This window comes from Leptosomus discolor, chromosome 7 (genome assembly GCF_034619465.1).
Source record: "Leptosomus discolor isolate bLepDis1 chromosome 7, bLepDis1.hap2, whole genome shotgun sequence".
NCBI classification, from domain to species: Eukaryota; Metazoa; Chordata; class Aves; order Leptosomiformes; family Leptosomidae; genus Leptosomus; species Leptosomus discolor.
In genome coordinates this window covers 3,588,522-3,606,406 of record NC_141397.1, presented here as the reverse complement: position 1 = coordinate 3,606,406, position 17,885 = coordinate 3,588,522, and the positions used below count along the sequence as shown (strand labels likewise).

At 39.9% G+C, this 17,885-nt stretch overlaps 1 protein-coding gene across 1 annotated transcript in view; it reads right to left on the bottom strand.

The window, feature by feature from the left end:
* PHF14 (PHD finger protein 14) overlaps positions 1-17,885 on the bottom strand; it is a 144,667-nt gene that overhangs the window by 98,223 nt on the left and 28,559 nt on the right. The window contains exons 5-10 of the mRNA XM_086468151.1: positions 11,746-11,857; positions 9,234-9,371; positions 7,159-7,305; positions 3,296-3,566; positions 2,602-2,708; positions 1,020-1,115 (exon numbers count right to left, since the gene is read on the bottom strand). Coding sequence (XP_086324277.1) covers positions 1,020-1,115; positions 2,602-2,708; positions 3,296-3,566; positions 7,159-7,305; positions 9,234-9,371; positions 11,746-11,857 — 871 coding nt within the window. The remainder of the gene's footprint in view (positions 1-1,019; positions 1,116-2,601; positions 2,709-3,295; positions 3,567-7,158; positions 7,306-9,233; positions 9,372-11,745; positions 11,858-17,885) is intronic.

The window sequence follows — 17,885 nt, the reverse complement described above, 5'->3', positions numbered from 1 at the left end:
TAAATGAATTCGACTCAACTTATCTTCTTTTATTTTTTTTCCTCATTTAGTAACGTTTGCACCAGGAAATGTATTTGTGAATACTGACTCAAAGCCATCTTAAAAAGGAGAGAAAAAAATAATCTTGCTTCAAGGATAGGTTATGTGAGAACCCTTCTTCACATGTAGAAAAGAGAGGTGGGGGCAAACAGAACCAGAAAAAGCTAGCATACCTTAAGAACTACTACTGCATTAAGAAAGGGGAAGCTTCATTTTCTGAACAGCAGGACTCAGCAGACCAAAGGGCATGACAAAATGATGACCTAATTGTAGGTCTGCATTTTCACAATGAACAGTTTCATCAGTCTTCCTTAAAATCATCACTGGAAATCATTTCAATCTCTGACATCTCAAACGAACATTGCCATTTAATACCTTTGACATAAAACATACAGCAAAACACTGCAAGAATCTACACTTCTCTCTCTTCCCCGTCTGAGAACAAAGATAATTGCTGGCTACAAGAAGTAATCCAGATCTCCTCTCCTCCTAGAGTTCTATATTCATTTGACTGAAATAGTCTGCTCTGTCCAGTTAAAAAAATATAATCTTTAAAACCGCAGGTACCTTCTGCAGTTTTAAAGATTTATATCTCACAAAAACCATCAGAAGTTACCATATCGTTTGGTCTACAGTAACTGAAGACAATATGGAGCCAAAAATGGTAGGATTAACTCCTGCTGCACGTTAAGGTTCGTCACAAATGACAGGTCAATCAGTTATACCAAATGAAAGAATTTTGCAAAGAAGATGGCTATTACAACAACAAAATTAAGCTACAGGTTCCCAGTAGGTGGTGTGCAGAAGTCTAGTATTTCAATCAGGAAACGTTATCCCCAGAGTAAAGCCTGGGTCTGATCAAATCAATTTATTTGGCCACAGAAGTGACAAACAGAAACAAAAAGGCCTATTCTTGGAAAACCAGGTCTGCCTATGAACTATAAAGAGGATGGAAAAAAAAAAAACCCAAACCAACCAACCTGTCCAATGATTCTACCCAGCAGAGCCCAAATGCCTTGCCCTTCATTGCGCAGTTTTCCATTCATATTTTGTAGCTCTTCCAAGGACTCACACAGCTGAAAATTAAAGAAAAAAAAATTCAACAGGAATGACAAGCCATTAAGAGTTATTTAATAAAATTTATTTGACCTCTTGCCTATCTAGGGTGCATTACTGTGGGATTAAAAAAAAAACCCAACAGAACTCATGTCAATATAGCTGAGACCAGTGCCATCACTCAGCAATTTAATAGAATTAAGATGAAAATCTGGGCAGCCACCTGTTTTGTAAAGACGATCTGAGGCATTTCAGCATGAAAATAAGATTTCACAAAGTCAAAACCAAAACAGCAACATTTTGCATGTGTCGTCCATGCAGCAAGATTGTAACAACCAACCACAGAAATGAATTAAAGCTCTGTATCCTCGTACCAAAGAACATTCCCTCACTCTCACAGAAAGAGATACAATTCATTAAAGGATGCAAGAGGAAAAAAAAGGGTTTTTTCCTTCTGGAAGTAACTGTTGGTTATCACCCAGCCTATACAACCTACTAACTCGGTTAAAAGCCCCACGCACAATCTCCGTCCCCTCTACCATCTTCGGGCAGTTCACAAGGACCCGCTGCCTCATTTCTGTATGTTCTCATTTAAAACACACACCCAACAGTCACAACGCTTTTTTTGTCATCACTAACCACCACTCCACAGGTTGCTGAATTCAGCAAGAATTCCAGTGTGTCATCTGTCACAAAAGGTACAGTATTTCTACGTTTCATTTCAAAATATTTAAAGATTAAAATAAACAAATATTTTTTTTAGTAAAAATGCAATTAAAACAAAACTTTTTTTTAAACTATGATAATGAGTTAATAAAAAAGATTACATTAGTGACATTTTGGGGGAGCAACGTCCTCCTTTATGGGCCTCAAATTTCCTGGACTCAAACAAAACAAGCAGAGGACATTATGGATGTGCGAATACTGATTATTTCCGCCTGAAAAATTAGCCAAGTCATTAAATCTAGGATGAACACAACTGGAGTTGGAGTTGACATAAATAAATATATGAGTAACATCCGACAATCCTAGATTCCAAATTACCAAGTAGGGTTCTAAGCAGACAACCAGTCAGGTTCAAAAAGAACCTACAGCTACACATGAGCAAAACAAAACAAAAAAAAAAGAGAGCGAGGAATCAAACTGTGTGGTCCCAAATGAAATATGTACAAAGAATGAAAAAAGAAGGGTTTTGAGACACAGTTCAGTCATGAGAGGGACCTGTGTGTCCCCTCCTAATTTGTTACTGGAGCTCTCAGGGAGGCCAGTTCAAGAACTGGTGCCCAGCCAACACAGGACATTTTAGAAGCTGATTTTACTTGTAGGGACGCGATGGACCACAGAATATTTTTTTAAAGAATAAATATATTTTTAAGTATTACTTTTAAAGAAAGAATAATCTATATCTTTCTTCCTAAGTCATTCTGTTTGGAAAGCAAAATGCTATCAAAGTTAGCAGCAGCAATACTAAAACAGTACAATGGTTTATTATCCCCCTTTCTTCACCTTATTATACTCCACATGAAGCTTTTCTTGCTCATTTTCTAATTTATCCTTGATATTCTTCTGTTCAGCCATATTCTCCTGGATTTGAATCATGCGCATATTCCGCTCTATTTAAAAGAAAACTGCATTATTTCCCATCTGTGGATATATTTTCAAGTTTTACACACTGAAAAAAGTGAAGCAATGCAAAGCATAAAACCCTAACAATACAAAAAGCACAAAACCCACACCTATACCTACAGGTTTATTACACAGATAGAATGTTAAAAAAAAAATATGTTTTGCTACACTAAATAGTATAGTTATTTAAATGTTGAGCTTTGATCAGACACCTAGCGAACAGTCCCAAAGACAGGCTATTCCACATAGAAATGGAGGAAAATGTAAGGGGAGAAAAAAAAAAAAGATACCAAAGGATACCTAAGCTTCCACTCTCTTCTTAGCAAAGACAGTTTAGCCTCCTGTTTATATTGGAAAGAACTTCTTTTCTGAAATGTCTTAAAAACACAGCTTTCTGTGTAAATAGATAGACCAAGCAATAATATACCTGACCTAAAATGAAGCTATAATTCATATTTATCTATGAACAACAATGAAATCCAAGTAAAATCAAAAAGCTGATGATCCAGCACAGCACAAACACAGGAAAGGGATAATTTCTCATTGAGGAAAACCACACCATTTTCATCCTTACCCAGGTAATAATTCACAAAATCAGCAGTGAGAGCTGGCTGTTTATGTTTTCTTCTCCCATCGACACTGGAACTAGTATCTGAAGTGTCCACCGGAAAAATGTCGGTGCTGATGCCCATCAGCTCGGCCTTGCGCATGAGCTTGCGTATGGCCGACGCGCTGCTCGTCAGCGGCCGCGGCAGCTTCTCCCGGGGCACCCAGGCCTGCGGCCTGGTGGTGCGGGCCAGCTCCGCCTTGGCACGGTACTGCTGTAGCCTGGCGTTGATCCGAGCCTGCAATAAAGAACCCCGTGGATTAAAAACATCGGGGATTGATTCAAAATCGGTTTTGAGGCACATCCTTTTGGAGCACACCCGCGTTTTATTTTCATTTTAAAAACCGCACGATCTCATCAACGCCGTTTTCATGCCGGAACTCTACGACTCCAACAATCAGCCACTGATACGGACATTTCATTTTACTACAAAACACAAATAACATTATCCTTTCACTCCGTTTTGGAGCGACTCACAGGTTTCTTGATGAGTAATGAAAGTAACACGAGTGATTGCTGGCTTTCAGAAAATCCCTTCTAATGATAATTTGATGGGACTGTGAAAAATCACTACTGGGAAAAGCCTTGGCTGACCTATCAAAAATACATTTAGATACGCTTTAAATTGGAATCTACATGAGCATTCTTGCCATTTTTGACATCCTTTTGTAGCAGCTCCTTCCTCAAGGCCGCACCTCTTTATAAACCTTAAACTAGCTAATTATAACGTGCCAAAACCACAACCCAAACAGAAGTGAAGTAGGCAAGAGCAGCTCACAATACGTATCGTTGATGACATCCGTATATTTGTGACCATCTGGGAGATCTACCCCAGAAGATCAAGTTGTTACTGACAGTTGGAAAATACTGTCTTGTGGGAATTCTATGCAGCGGCAACTCTGGCAGAAAGTGACATCAACATACAAACCTTCAGAGGCAGAACTCCGGCTGACTATCAGTTAGAAGTTGTTTATTTGCCTGCAGAAAGAGGAAACTAAACTAATCCAACTGCCCCACCATATGGTACGAGAAACCCCTGAGACAAGAGCAAAAAAAAAGCACGCGTACATCTCTACACGCTACGGTTGAGGATCTTCTCTGATTACAAACAGAATCGTTGAAGGTAACGCTAGGGACAGTTTAACACACATTGCCTCACTAGGTCTTGAACATCCATGACCAAGAAACACAGCAAATGTGCCTTGCACGCCAGCTCTGACCCGAAAGGCTTCTTTCTTGGACCCACAGCAGCAACAGATCCACCTACAGCCCCCGCCTCTTTTTTTATCTCCACTGGAAGGACCAAGGATGGGTTTTGGCTTCCTCAGCTCAGATGCTTCTTTACGGATGACACGCCCAAGTTCTGAAACCCGTGGGGTCATTTAAGCTGCCGCACAACTGTACACCTAGAGCCTTCCTCCAGAAACCGATGACAGATTAAAACAACTAACATCGAAACAGAACTCTGAACTCAAGCTACTTGGATTTAAGCAATTTTCAAGTATACATTTTACTCAAGGAATGTGCATTTCCTTTGTTGATATAAAAACCGTACATCTTCCAACAATTGATAACAGTCCTAGACAGCTTTGTAGATTACACCCTTTTGAGGGATTTACTCTCTTGGGCCACATGAGTTGCCAGATCATTGGCTCAGTTATTCCTGCCTGGGCTACAAAGCACCAAATATCCATTTTTTTCTCCTTCAAAAGTATGACTCAAAAATCCACTTTCACCAGATAAATTATTTGTACAACTGTATATTTATTTATGTTCGCTCACTGTTTGTAAACCTTACTTAAGCCTACAAACTCTCCTGGAAGTGAGCTCTTGTATTTACACACATGCACACTCTGTCTATATATATATATACTTTTTTTTTTTTTTTCTTCCCACTTCTTCATCTTTTTTTCCCAGACTAAGCTGCCTCAAGATTCTTATTTCTCAGACAAAGTCCTAATTTAACAAAGAAGATTGAATTTACTGGTGGGATTTCAACTTCCTCGTGCAGAGAACACACGGTAAGGTAAGGGGTGAATTTAGACGTACGTTGTGTCCACTCCCCAGTCAGACATTTCCAGTACATGTTCAGCACCTCTCACAGTTCTGCCCTTCTAAAAAGGCACAGAAACCCCTCAAAGAGAAACAATTACTTCATAAGAAGCCAATACATACAAGTGGACACAGAAATTTATTTTTCAAGCATCCAATCTGTTTCCATCCATGTCAACTCAGGCACACACACACGATACTAACAAACTCCTACACCACCACCAGAGCCCTCCACAGCGAAACAAGTGGTTTTACACAACGTAGGCCAGTTACCACGTTTGTATCCAGGTGCCTATGACACCACGTCAAGTCACTCCACCTGCAGTTTTCAGCATTCGTTTCCAAACATTTAATCCCAACAACTGAGATTCAAAAAGTCTGCAGGGCCTTGGTCTGGGGGAAAGAGGAGGAAGAGAGGGAAATGCCGGGAACTTCTCAGCGCCGCAGAACAAATGCCTGAAACCAGAGCTAACCAGCCCTGTCGGACCCAGACGGATTTTGCACAACCAGCACTTACCGTTGCATTGGGCAGCGTTCGTGTTATTGAGATTTCTCCACTACATAAGGTGCACTGCACATGATTGAGAGCAGAGTGTACTCAGCAAGAATAATGTAACCAGTTTTACACCAACCTACACAAAGACCAATACCCCATAGAAATATTTCACCCAAATTCTTCTAAAATAGTTTGCTCCTATTCATTCTCAACTCACGGGTCATTTTAAATGAATATTCTCTTCTGCTAATCAAACACCTTTGAAGAACTACAAAGGTATGATTTTAATTTTTTTTTAAATAAAAAGGTAGACGATGTGAGGATTTATTTTCTCATGATTACACTACAGCTCTTCCTCCAGAAAAAAAGCAGTTATTTCCCTCCCATAACTGCCTTCCATTATCTACAGCACCTGCTTCTTTCTACAACCAATTAAGCAGGATTCATTCAGATAACAAGCTGCTTTTCTACACAGGTATGATTGTTCCACAGAATGCAATTCAGCCTAAGCACTGAAAGCAAAGCATGGCGTAAATTCCTCAGAATCAGAAAAAAAAAGAAAGTACACGCATCAACACGCACCAAAGCGCACAGATTCATGCCCTCAGGACTGAGACCTTTATATCAACAGGACATTCATCGGTTGAGCTTACGCAGTAACTAACAGTTTTACATGGATCTGCCACCACACAGGGATACAGACGATGCCTAAGATTTTCTACAACTCCCACTCAGCAGCACGGTCTCAGTTTCTCTACCTACGTAACTGTTTTATTTGGAAATCTTTACTATGGCAAAACCCAGCACAAAATTCTGCTTAGGCCTACAAAAAGTGAAAAAGGATCTAATAAGGAAAAAAAAAAAAACCTTAGGCAACACAAACTCTTCTGCCAAGTTCAAGATATTACTAAGGGAAAACAATGGATTTTTACTGAACTCGGATGTAGAAATATGCCTGTTTTCTCTTCTGGCTGTGGGTTTTTTTTGATAAGAATCTTCAAGAAAATGTTAAACAAAATCTATGAATTACAATGAAAATGTATTTACCAGCTTTTTGCCACAAAACCCAAGGAAGATTTTTCAATTCAGACAAGCATGGATATCCCTATTTAATAACAGATTTATTGAGAAACGTTCTAGAGACCAAAACCTACAAATAATTCCCTGCTTTGTTAAATGACCACGCACTACCAATACAGTTCACACTTCATTTCCTATTATTATAACCATTTCCCATCCCCTTCATTTCTTTCTTGCTTAACACGGATGATTAATACAATACCTGAGCTTCTGGCGAGAGCTGTTTTTCTCTTTCCTGCAAGGACATTTTACAGTAAGACTGTAATGCCAAGTAGTTCTTCCGCTTCCATTTTCTGTCTAACCTGTCCGCATGCTGTTTACAATAAGCAAAAAAAGGGTCAGCTATGTCCTGTTTCAGAGAGAACAAAGGGGAAGGAACGAAAACAAAGTAAGACACACAAGGCCAAAAGGCTCGGAACAGCACAAACATTCTGGCAATCCGTTCACACGTTCAAACCACACGTTTTTCGTACGACTACTATGTGGGCTCCTAAATCAGTTTTGTTGATGGAATTTACAACTTAAGGTCATTTTCGCTGTGTGACCCTAAACGTTTTTAAATGCATGAACTATTTAACACTCTGTTCAGTCCCTGGGCTATTTTCTCATTCCCATGAACACTGGTGCCTTAAGGACAGAGCCCTTTAACAGGTAACCTGTATTGGTAACTTCCTGGTGCTTCACCGTGGCTTTTCCATCATATCCTACACGGGATTAGCAATTCTGAATAATATAAAAAAGCAATGTCTTTGGTTTTCTTAAATGATTTTCTGACTGGTTCTGGTGGTGATACCCCCACCTGATTTATCAGCTCTCACAATTTTTTTTTCCCCTCATTTTTCATTCTCCTCTCCATCAGATCTGCACATTATCATGGCTGTAAGTCCATAGCAACTTTTAGCACTTGCAAACCTTGCAAGCAGACTACAAATATCTGAGCCATGAGGAGATATGGTTTAAGAAGTGTATTTCATTGCTAGTGTATCTTCAAAAGTGTAGAAACCTCATCGTAAATCTATAGACTAAGAAAGAAAACTTAAAGCAGGCTTCCTTCATAAAGTAATAAAAATAGCAATAAATAAATATTAATAAATTTTTGAAATAATGAGTAATTAAAACAATAAATTTAAAAAAATTCCCTTACTCCACCTAAAAAACACAGACCAATAAAATCCACACAGGCATCCCTTAAAAGCATATTTTATTTTGATTTAGGTTTTTAGAGTGTGGGACAACTTACTTCCAAAAATTAGGAGCACCCTACAATCAGACTGTGTGAGGAATTGATTAAAAGTATCTTGGTTACAGAAAACACATAACAAAACTTTTAAGGTGCAAAGGCAAGTAAATGCATATGCCTAGAAGACGTCCACAGAGAAGTCCGAAGAATCAACATTACACAGAATTTATTAGGGAGGACAACAACAACAACGAGGTAATTGTGGTGTCTTCCCATTTATCAGTCTCAGAGAAGAAAGTATTTTGTGATTTCTCTAAAAGCCAACCAGTGGCCCCCAGTTTTCAGAAACAAAAGCGTCAGCGACAATAGTGCCAGTGACGTGTGTCTCTGTGTTACCTGTGGTACTACCTAAGGCATTAAGTTAAATTGTGCAGCTATGAACACGACAGCTTAATCCAAATGATATGTATCAGGATGAAATTTGGCAACCTAAAAGTACCTATACCGTAAAAATGAATTCAGAAGTAGGGGCTTCAAATCTAAATTGCTTTAATCATGTTACAGGGAGGAAACTGGTAAGAACAGATATTAAGAAGTTATCAGTAGGTTATAAATGTTTCCTTTCACTCTGATTCCTAGGATTAATGTTCCCACAAGGCAAGTCATACACCTGTATTGCAATTTGAAGAAAATACTGGAAAATGTGCATGAAAAATTGGCACTAGAAATGCAGTTACTTTCTCAAGACAGTCCTGTTCGGTATGAAACAGAGATTCATACACTACATGAACACCAGGCAAGTACGTCAGCCTTGGTCAAGTTCAAGAACTAGAGAGAATTCACAGACGGATGGCCTGCTCAGCAGACTAAGGTGCTGACCTCTTCTGTCCCCTTTCCTGGGCCGTTTCAAAAGGTGCTCCGAGTTGGACCATTTGGTGAACGAAGAGCCCTCCCTGGACAGTCCCTTTACTCGGCCTACAACTTGCTACCCATTCCCAAAAGCTTTGCTCGGGGTTAGCGAGCAGGAAAGGCACAACCTCAGCTCCTCTTCACAAGCTTTCGACACAACCCTTTTATTCCACCCTTTCCACAGCTACCTCTTCTGCCGCTGCTTCCGAGAGGAGGCCTTCCTTCTGAGCACAGGTCACGTGGAAGTAAGCTCTGCACATCCCAGCGTCACAACTAATGCACACACCAGTCCTGGCGAAGCGAGGATCCTCACAAAAACTGCATTCCTTTATAAAGAAGAGTGGAAAAGGCCACAGTCAATATTTCAAGGGCGTTTTGCCTCATATTTGGTAATTTTCATCTTAGATATAAAAACCAAACAGGTAGGTTTGCTCCTGGGGGTACAGAAACCAAGTATGGCTGCTGACAGTTGACCCTACTTAAAACTTCATCCCCTCCCAACTCCCACTATTGACTTCATTTCCAACAAGCAATGGCAAAGTGCTTGAACAACCTAAACAGCACGTGGGATGAATTTTTATATGAACTTCCACGTCTTGTATTCCCCTTCAGAGCAGCAACTCAATACCACCCAAGCAATTCGTGCACAATTGATTATAGAGCAACGCTATACATGTTCATTCTATAGCATTACATCATATACAGTGTTACATATTATGTAACACTATATATATTTTTATATTATATATTAATTAAATAAAACAATACTACTGTTCAGCAAGTGTTCAATTTCAGAGGACAAACAACAAAAAAAAGAGCAGTGCACTGGATGACTGAAAACCATGGATAATTACACAGATGTCCTTTGGTAAGTAACGACTGAGGAGTAAGTGTGTGACAACACAGAAATAAACACTCAAGAAGCATAAACATCAGTAAAGAAGGTTGTGATTCCCTTAATCCCTGCACTATGGCTTCAGCTACACGCCAGCCTAGGCACAGCCCCTTGCAGCACAGCAAACTGCCATCCCCTAATGCGACCTGGGAAAAAAAAAAAACCCTCAAACTTATTTTTCAGCCAGATCAATTCCTCAATCTGTTTCACCACAAATTCATACCAGCTGAGTAGAGCGACGAGCACATCAGCAGAACAAGCAAACGGGAAAACGGGCTGCTTAAGCCGTGCTGCTAGCCAGTGAATAAAGGTGATCTAAAATTATACATATATATAAAAATATAGTTATATATAAAAATATAGTTATATATAAAAATATAGTTATATATAAAAATATAGTTATATATAAAAATATAGTTATATATAAAAAAAGGTGGGCAGTTCTCTCACCCTGAACGCAGGGCAGAGCTGTGTATCACCTACAGAAAACATCTCCACGCAGAAAGTTAAACAGCAGCAGAAAGGAACGGCAAAGGAAGCTCAGCAATTGCAGAAACCCAAAACTCTGCACACACTACCCTAGCGGGGCACCCTTTAGCTGTGTAACAGCAACACGTGACAGGTAAGAAAGGAATATCACATCAAGCTGGTTTTGCAGGGGGAAATTTAGCTAAGCAAGCTGTAGCTTCCACGGTCGTGAGTCCTCATCTGTGCAGTTCACTTCCACGTTACTCACAGTAAGAAAATACACCGGAATTCTTAGTCCTGCTCCTGTACATCACTCATGTTAATAATAAAAAAAATAAACACAGAATGCATGATTCACTGCAGTAACAGTTTGCAGGGTTTTTGCACCTTGCTCCTATCTTTTTTGTTTTCATACCACCATTTCTAACCAATGCTGAATGCCTCAGCAGGGCCACGTTGAAGATGCTTCTGACATAGGTATGTTGTACACGGGCAATCCAAAGTGATTTCATTTACGTGGTATGTATTTTTTTTAAAATGTACTATATCTTTTCATCTCCTATGCGACTTGACAAACCGACGCTCCAGAAAATGGAACCAGCTACGCACAAATGAAGCGCGAGAGGAGCAGGAGCCCAAGCACCTTCCCTCATGTGTGGATACGGCTCCTCCACACACTGTTTCAGTAGCTAATGGGGAGCATTTAGCAAATTCCCCGAGTGCTTTCCTCTGCCCGTGGCAGGGTTTTTCTGTAGGGTTTGTGCTTGCTCACTTCTGATCCGGACTGAAAACATTTACATGTAAAACCATGTTAATGTTGGAGCCATTTTTATGGTCAACTTGAGGGCCCCATGTTGTTGTGGGCTTTTTTTTTTTTAAATACTGCTTTGCAGCAACCTTTTTGTACGCAGTCTAGCTTCTAATTACACAGACCCTAAAGGAATTATTACTGAATGTACATCTGCCGCTTCCTTAATCAAGCTAACTTTCCATTTCTCCATTTTGTATCCCATAAATCCTCTTCACTTTCCATCCACGTTTTGGCAATCTGCCACTAATTTACTTTACAAGAAAGTAATTAGCACTTGTGTAAAACATAAGGGAAATTAGGGGGAAAACAGTGACGGAAATTATGGAGAACAGTGGTAAGGAAAACAGAAAGGGAGAGGGAGGGAAGAATAGCGGTATAACAACCATGAACAAACTTAATCTCATTTTTTGTCCTCAACCTCACTGTGATTGCTATCAACAAGAAAAATAAAGTTGGGAAGACGTATGTTATTCTCTTCTATGTAAAATAAAGCTACTCGCTGGCAGTACGTCTCTTCTAAACTCACCTTGGCACCGTACTTGGAGTAATTCATTTCTGTAAGCGTCACTGGCCGCAGTTTGTCAATATCTCCAAATGCCACTCCTGGAACATAGAGGGCACAAACAATATGGACCCACCTAAAACAACAGATGAAATTAGGTTACCGTTATCAACATTTTGATCTTACCTTATACTCACCATTTGCAGATTTCAAAGCGCCCTGGAAGCGTTACAGGTGCTAGAGGAAATGCGTTTGAAGGAAAGCACACTAGAAGCAGGGAGGGAATGCACGTTTGGAATTCAGCAGCTCCCACCCTGGGCCACAGAGCAAGGCTTTTCAAAGCCGCTGGGCTCGCTCTGCCTGTCTGGATCAAGGGCTACCACCCCCTTTCTGTCCCGACAGCTCTCACGTGGGGCTCCACACCGCTCTCGTGCCACGTGAAACGCACGTGAAGATTTTGGTACCATGAAGTTCAGGCAGACAGATATTTTAATGATGGGACAGCGGGGAGGAAGGGGAGGAACGTAGAGGTAGTCACAGCCACGCCGAGCTCTAGGCTTACAGCTACCTACAACGCAGCATCAGTCAGACTTTGCAGTTACACCTGGTAGTACCAACAAAACTAACTCGTTGTAAGCAACACGGATAGGAGCTGCATTCGGTTATAAACACACCCAAGCTGTACTACAGAATGCCTGTCTGAAACTCAGGTGAAGAGAGTGTTACTCAGCTGTACTCTTCCTCACTGCCCATCAACAAACTGGGGGGTAACTGGTCTAATACTTCAGCCCTGAGGGGCATAAAACAGCACTGGAAATGAACCTGGCCCTCAGTGTCTAAATAGAACACGACGGTAAAGGCCTCAGCCTCAAGTCTGCCTCTGACAGACATCTTCAAAGTCTCCTGGAACTCTCAGGCACCAAAGGACAGCCAGCCTTGCAGCAGAAGACACAGTTTCTTCTTCTCCGTAATGAATATTTTCTAAAAGATCCAACTCTCACTGTCACAAATCATCCATCGGTGACAAACCCAAAATCTGTTCCACACAGCATACAGGACTCAAATAAACAGACACCAACTACTCCAAAAAACCAAAGTGTTCCTCCCCAAAATAATCTTGGCTTTATCAAAATTCCAGAAACTATTTGCTGCCCCTTCCTAAGTCACTAGGTGGGAGTAAACTATCAGAGACTGAAAGAAGGTCAAGATTGCTACTTTCTGTTATCTTAAAATATTCAAGGGAACAGCCTTACAATTCCAGAGGGGTGTAGCTACCACATTGAACCGACAAGCTCTCCGAGGACACGGGATACAGCTAGAGACTTTGGATGTAACTGAGCTGAAATATCCTGGGTTTGACCCTGACATCAACTCAGCACTTCACGATCTACCCAGACATTAACATTTAACAGTAACTATATCACTAGTGGAGACTAAAACTTCTAATAGAATCCACTCCCTGTGTTCAAGAAGACTCATGATGACGCCCAAAACACTTCTCCCCTTGGCTGTTTCATTACCCACATACCCAGTTTCATCACCCACATTTTCCAATACCTCCTTAAATACCAGGGGTTCAGCACAGCCCCGTTACCACCCACTTACATCTGCATCCATGCTGCTCTGCTCTTTTTTCCCCCCCCAATCTTCTACCACTGTTTACAGACCACCTCTTCTCCCTCCTCTTTGCCTTGTGTGTCAATTAAAAAAAAATTCAGTTGGGACCAGAGCAATGAGATCCTGGTTTTAGCGGCACTTAAACAGCATGTTCATTAACATGTTATTAACTGGCTGTCTACAGGCGAGAGAAATACTGAAGCTGATGGTTATACTAATCAGGAGCCACGTGTAACCCTGATTTCCCATGTTTCCCAAATCATTCCCTTAGACCTACAATGCTGGAATTTATCACATTCAGAATTATTAAGTCTCATGTTAATTATATATGACTCATATCTCCAAACAGAAATGCAAAAAAAAGGCAAGATATAAAGGTACAATAGCAAGCTCAAAAATACATATACATTTAAGTCTTTAGAAAAGAAAACAATGATCTTGCAATGTAGAAGACTGGTGGACAGACTATTTAGCATTTTCCCAAAAAATAGTCCACAATAACTCGATAACAGAAAAATCCCAGTAAGAAACTACTTAGAAGCCACTAACTCACTCCATTCCATAAGAAATTTCTCAGTAAATCTAATGTAAGCCACAACAGTGAGTGATCCATAGCGTCATTTCTGACTCTTTTCCCCATGCATTTGAAAACAAGTTTTTACCCTGTTGTTACATCACTCAGGTTTGACTTGCTAAGGGGTAAATTCCCTTTAAAACACAAAAGCTTAGAACAATGCGAATCATGCATATCCCGCATCCACATTTCCATGCAACAGCTGCATTGCTTTGTCTTTACGGATTTTACGAGGGTTCTCCACATCCACACTGGTCCCAGCACTGTCCATACTGGAAGACTCAAAGAAAACGTGTTACCACCTTGTCTTTAAATAACGTGGTACATCATGACAGCATGCTAGGTGTCAGAGAACAAGCTGACCCGCTCAAGCGTTCTGACAAGTCGTGCTGCTCAATCGGGGAGTAAAGCTCATCCCGGTTCTTATCACAGCACAAGCGCTCCAGCATGCCAGCACAACCCCCTCACGTAATACCATTTTATACACCAAAAAATAAGATTCTTCTCATCAGTATATAAATAGTGCCTCTTCTGACTGTCGTGTTCCCCCCTCAAAAGCAATGGAGGCACAAGATATTCCAGCGGGGGAGCGATGGAGCCCCTGGCACCTCCTCTGCCCTTCCACGCTCTGTCTAGAACTGGTAATAGTTTGGCCTAAATCATTACCATACCTTTATGAAATATTCTTCTATAAAAAAGCATATGTGTGTGCATAAATGTGTACTTTGATAAATACTATGCATTTACTAAAATAAATACTTCATTTAAAAAAGCATATTCTACTCGTTTTCAAAAGGAATGAACAACTGAGACCTGTGACCTTGAGATAAAGAGACTGCTTGCCTGTAAATTAAAGCCATCTGAATTCTGAAGGGCTTCTTTTCTATACCCCGCCATTGATTTAAGATGTGTTCTATAGAACAAATTTGTATAAATAGAGCATATCCCCACAATTACTATTCTTAACAAAAATCCAAGGTTCTGGTTAGAGATTTTTGATAGTAAGTTTTAATACAGCCTCTTAAAATGTACCCTCCAAAGTTCAATATAAAGATACACATCTTCTACAAGCAGCTGCTTCTCAATTTAATTTGCACAGTTTTTTCATGCTCCACTGGTGTATTAAATGCTGCTGCACTCCGTAGGAGTTTATCTGTGATAAACCCAACAGCTGGCTGCTTGCTTCCTACTGACCTTCTCAAAATGTTTTAGTACATGTCACCCAAGTATTACAGATTTAAACTGCCATTTCAGGGTGATTGGCACACGAGTGCCTCATTTCTTTAACCACCTATATGCGAATTCAGAACCGAGTCTTTATTAAAAAAACACACACAAGTCAGTCAAGTTCACAGCTGAAGCAATTTCAGCTGCTTTTAATACCGGTTCTAAATATTTTCCTGCTCATTTGTTTAGCTGCACATGTTTTAGAAGCTTGTAATTAAGACAAATTGGGTAATCAAAGAAGAATAATCTTCCTTGTTACTTTACCATCCATTTAGCTTGGAGCAATGATGACAGATGTTGATTAGAGAAGAAGAAAAACTCCATACCGAAACAAGGACAGAATTCATACTCTTGGATATTAGCATTTTGAGAAACAAAATTTCATAAATTCACATTTATGCTTGTGGTAGTGAGAGGTTAGTGTGAAAAGGCTTCTGCTGAGAAATTAAGCACCTCATTACAGTAATGATTCACCTTTCACATAGGAACAGAGACATTATTCCGACTTGATTATGAAGAGAAACCAAGTAGGTTTGGTTTGTGTCGTTTCCAGCACCAATGCACACGGAGAATTTCTTTTTAAAAGGTGGTAACGGGATGAAGAGCAACGATGGGTTACAAGATTCTGTTATTCAGTAGTCTTTCTCTGCCAGTACTTCAAGAAAAGAACTGAACTGGGTTGCAGTTTACCAAGCACAATGAAAACATAACGGATGTTGCCTGCCCTGGGAGCCTGCAGTGCCCCATCATCCTTGAGAATCCAAATTCGTAAATAAACGACAGCAAGAGAGCACGGGAATTTTCACATGGTAGGTAGCATTTGGTTTTTCTAGTACATAAGCTTTATTCATCCAAGAGAATAAACTTAGACTTATCCACAATAGCTGTATCACATTATCTAGCAGGTAAAAATACAGCAATAACGATAATAAATTACTGCCTTAACGCCCACAATCACCAAAGCAGGAATCTGCTTCTGCACGGAGAACCAGTGTCATGCAGAAAACACTTCCACATTAACCAAAAGTACATCACCATTTCACAGGAAGAAATTTCAGCCATTTTTAAAACACTGCCTGTAGTTCCTCTTACGGTTCTATAGGAGATCTCATACACAGTGCTTCAACTGCCTGACAGAACACAGGGATAAAAAGGCTGAAATAAAATTTGCCAGGTGATGTTGATTCTCACATTTTGTAACTGTTAGACAATGGACTTCAGCCTTTAAAAACATCTTCTCCATATAGTAGCTTTATTATTAAAATAGAAAACAGAGCTGAAAAGTACAATTTAATTGTGTAACAGCTTTATATGGGAGACACACAGACACTGTTGAACCTAAGACAGATGAGCAACTGAGGATCTGGACCCCAGAAGTACTTAACAAGCAGCACTGCTGCTTCTATGGGGTCAAAATAATTCACTACAAATCCTGACTCAATTGTGTAACTTCTTTTTTTTTAAAATTGCACAGTATTTTCTTCTGCTTCCATTGTTTCCCCTTTAATAAGATGCATGTGGAAGACATGAAGGGGGAAAAAAGCTTTCTTTTACATGCTGTATGTATATCTTGAAAATGCATCTCAGCTACAAATTGAGAAGCGGAGCTCAATGTGCATTCAGCGGAGAAAGGCAGACGCCTCCAAAGGTTACTGCTAGCATCTGCATCCCACGGTCAAAGTTCACTGTCATGAATACCGTCTTTATCTCTTTATTCCCAACACAAACTCAAAATTGGTTTTGCTATTGGGAAAAACCCCACAAACTCAGGGAGAAATGCAAGGGCATATACAATTGAATCCACAAAACCTGAATCGACTTATGACATTTTAATACCGTATTTACTTTTCTGAAGACAGAAAACACAGTATGTCAAAAAAAGCTTTCCAAAAACATCATTCCTGAGCTCTGTTGAGCTTTTAATGATGGCAGGACCAGATCATTACAGTATTAGCAACATAAAGTCTGTGTAAGGCCAGAAAGTAACAACAACAAAACAGCAAACATCGAAGAACTGGGAAAAAAAGGAAAAAAAAAAAGACAAGATATGGATATACTTATGCGTGCACTACAAGACAGCTGTCTTTAAGTGACAACATATACAAAAGATTACTAACACAGACGGTAAGATCAAACTTTTACTTAATTTTAACTCCCTTCCTAGCAAGCCTAACTAGAGAGCTTTTCACAATGAGTAGGAAAAACCCTAACAACCACTACAAACCAGTGGGTGAAGAAAGAGTGAGGACACGGTTATATTTTGTGATTTGTTAGTACAAAAGATGTTGTTCTACAACATATAGCTCAGTGTAAACGGTGATGTGTCTATGAATTCATATTAAAAACAGAGAAGGTGTTACAGTAATACCTGCTGACATTTCTGAATTTTAGAGTACTTAGAGTATTTGTATTAATACTGAGTATTTAACTGGATTCTTTCCAGCTCATCCATCATCAGCAGCAAGATGTTCAAACAGGACTAAGAAAGCTTCTCTTTCCTCTGAGCAGCCTCACCAACTAATTATTGGCTTCCCCTATTAACATAATCAATGAAAAGCTTATGCCAGGCCCAGCATCTGAAAGCTTTGTATATTACCACACACCTGCAATTTACAGAACTGTGAAACGTATGGGAAAAGAAGTTGTCATGCTCTTAAAAACAAACAAACAAAAAACCCTAAAAAATCAAAACCACTAGCCATAAATCAGACGTCACTGATAATCCTGCTCTCTCCATTATTATCAA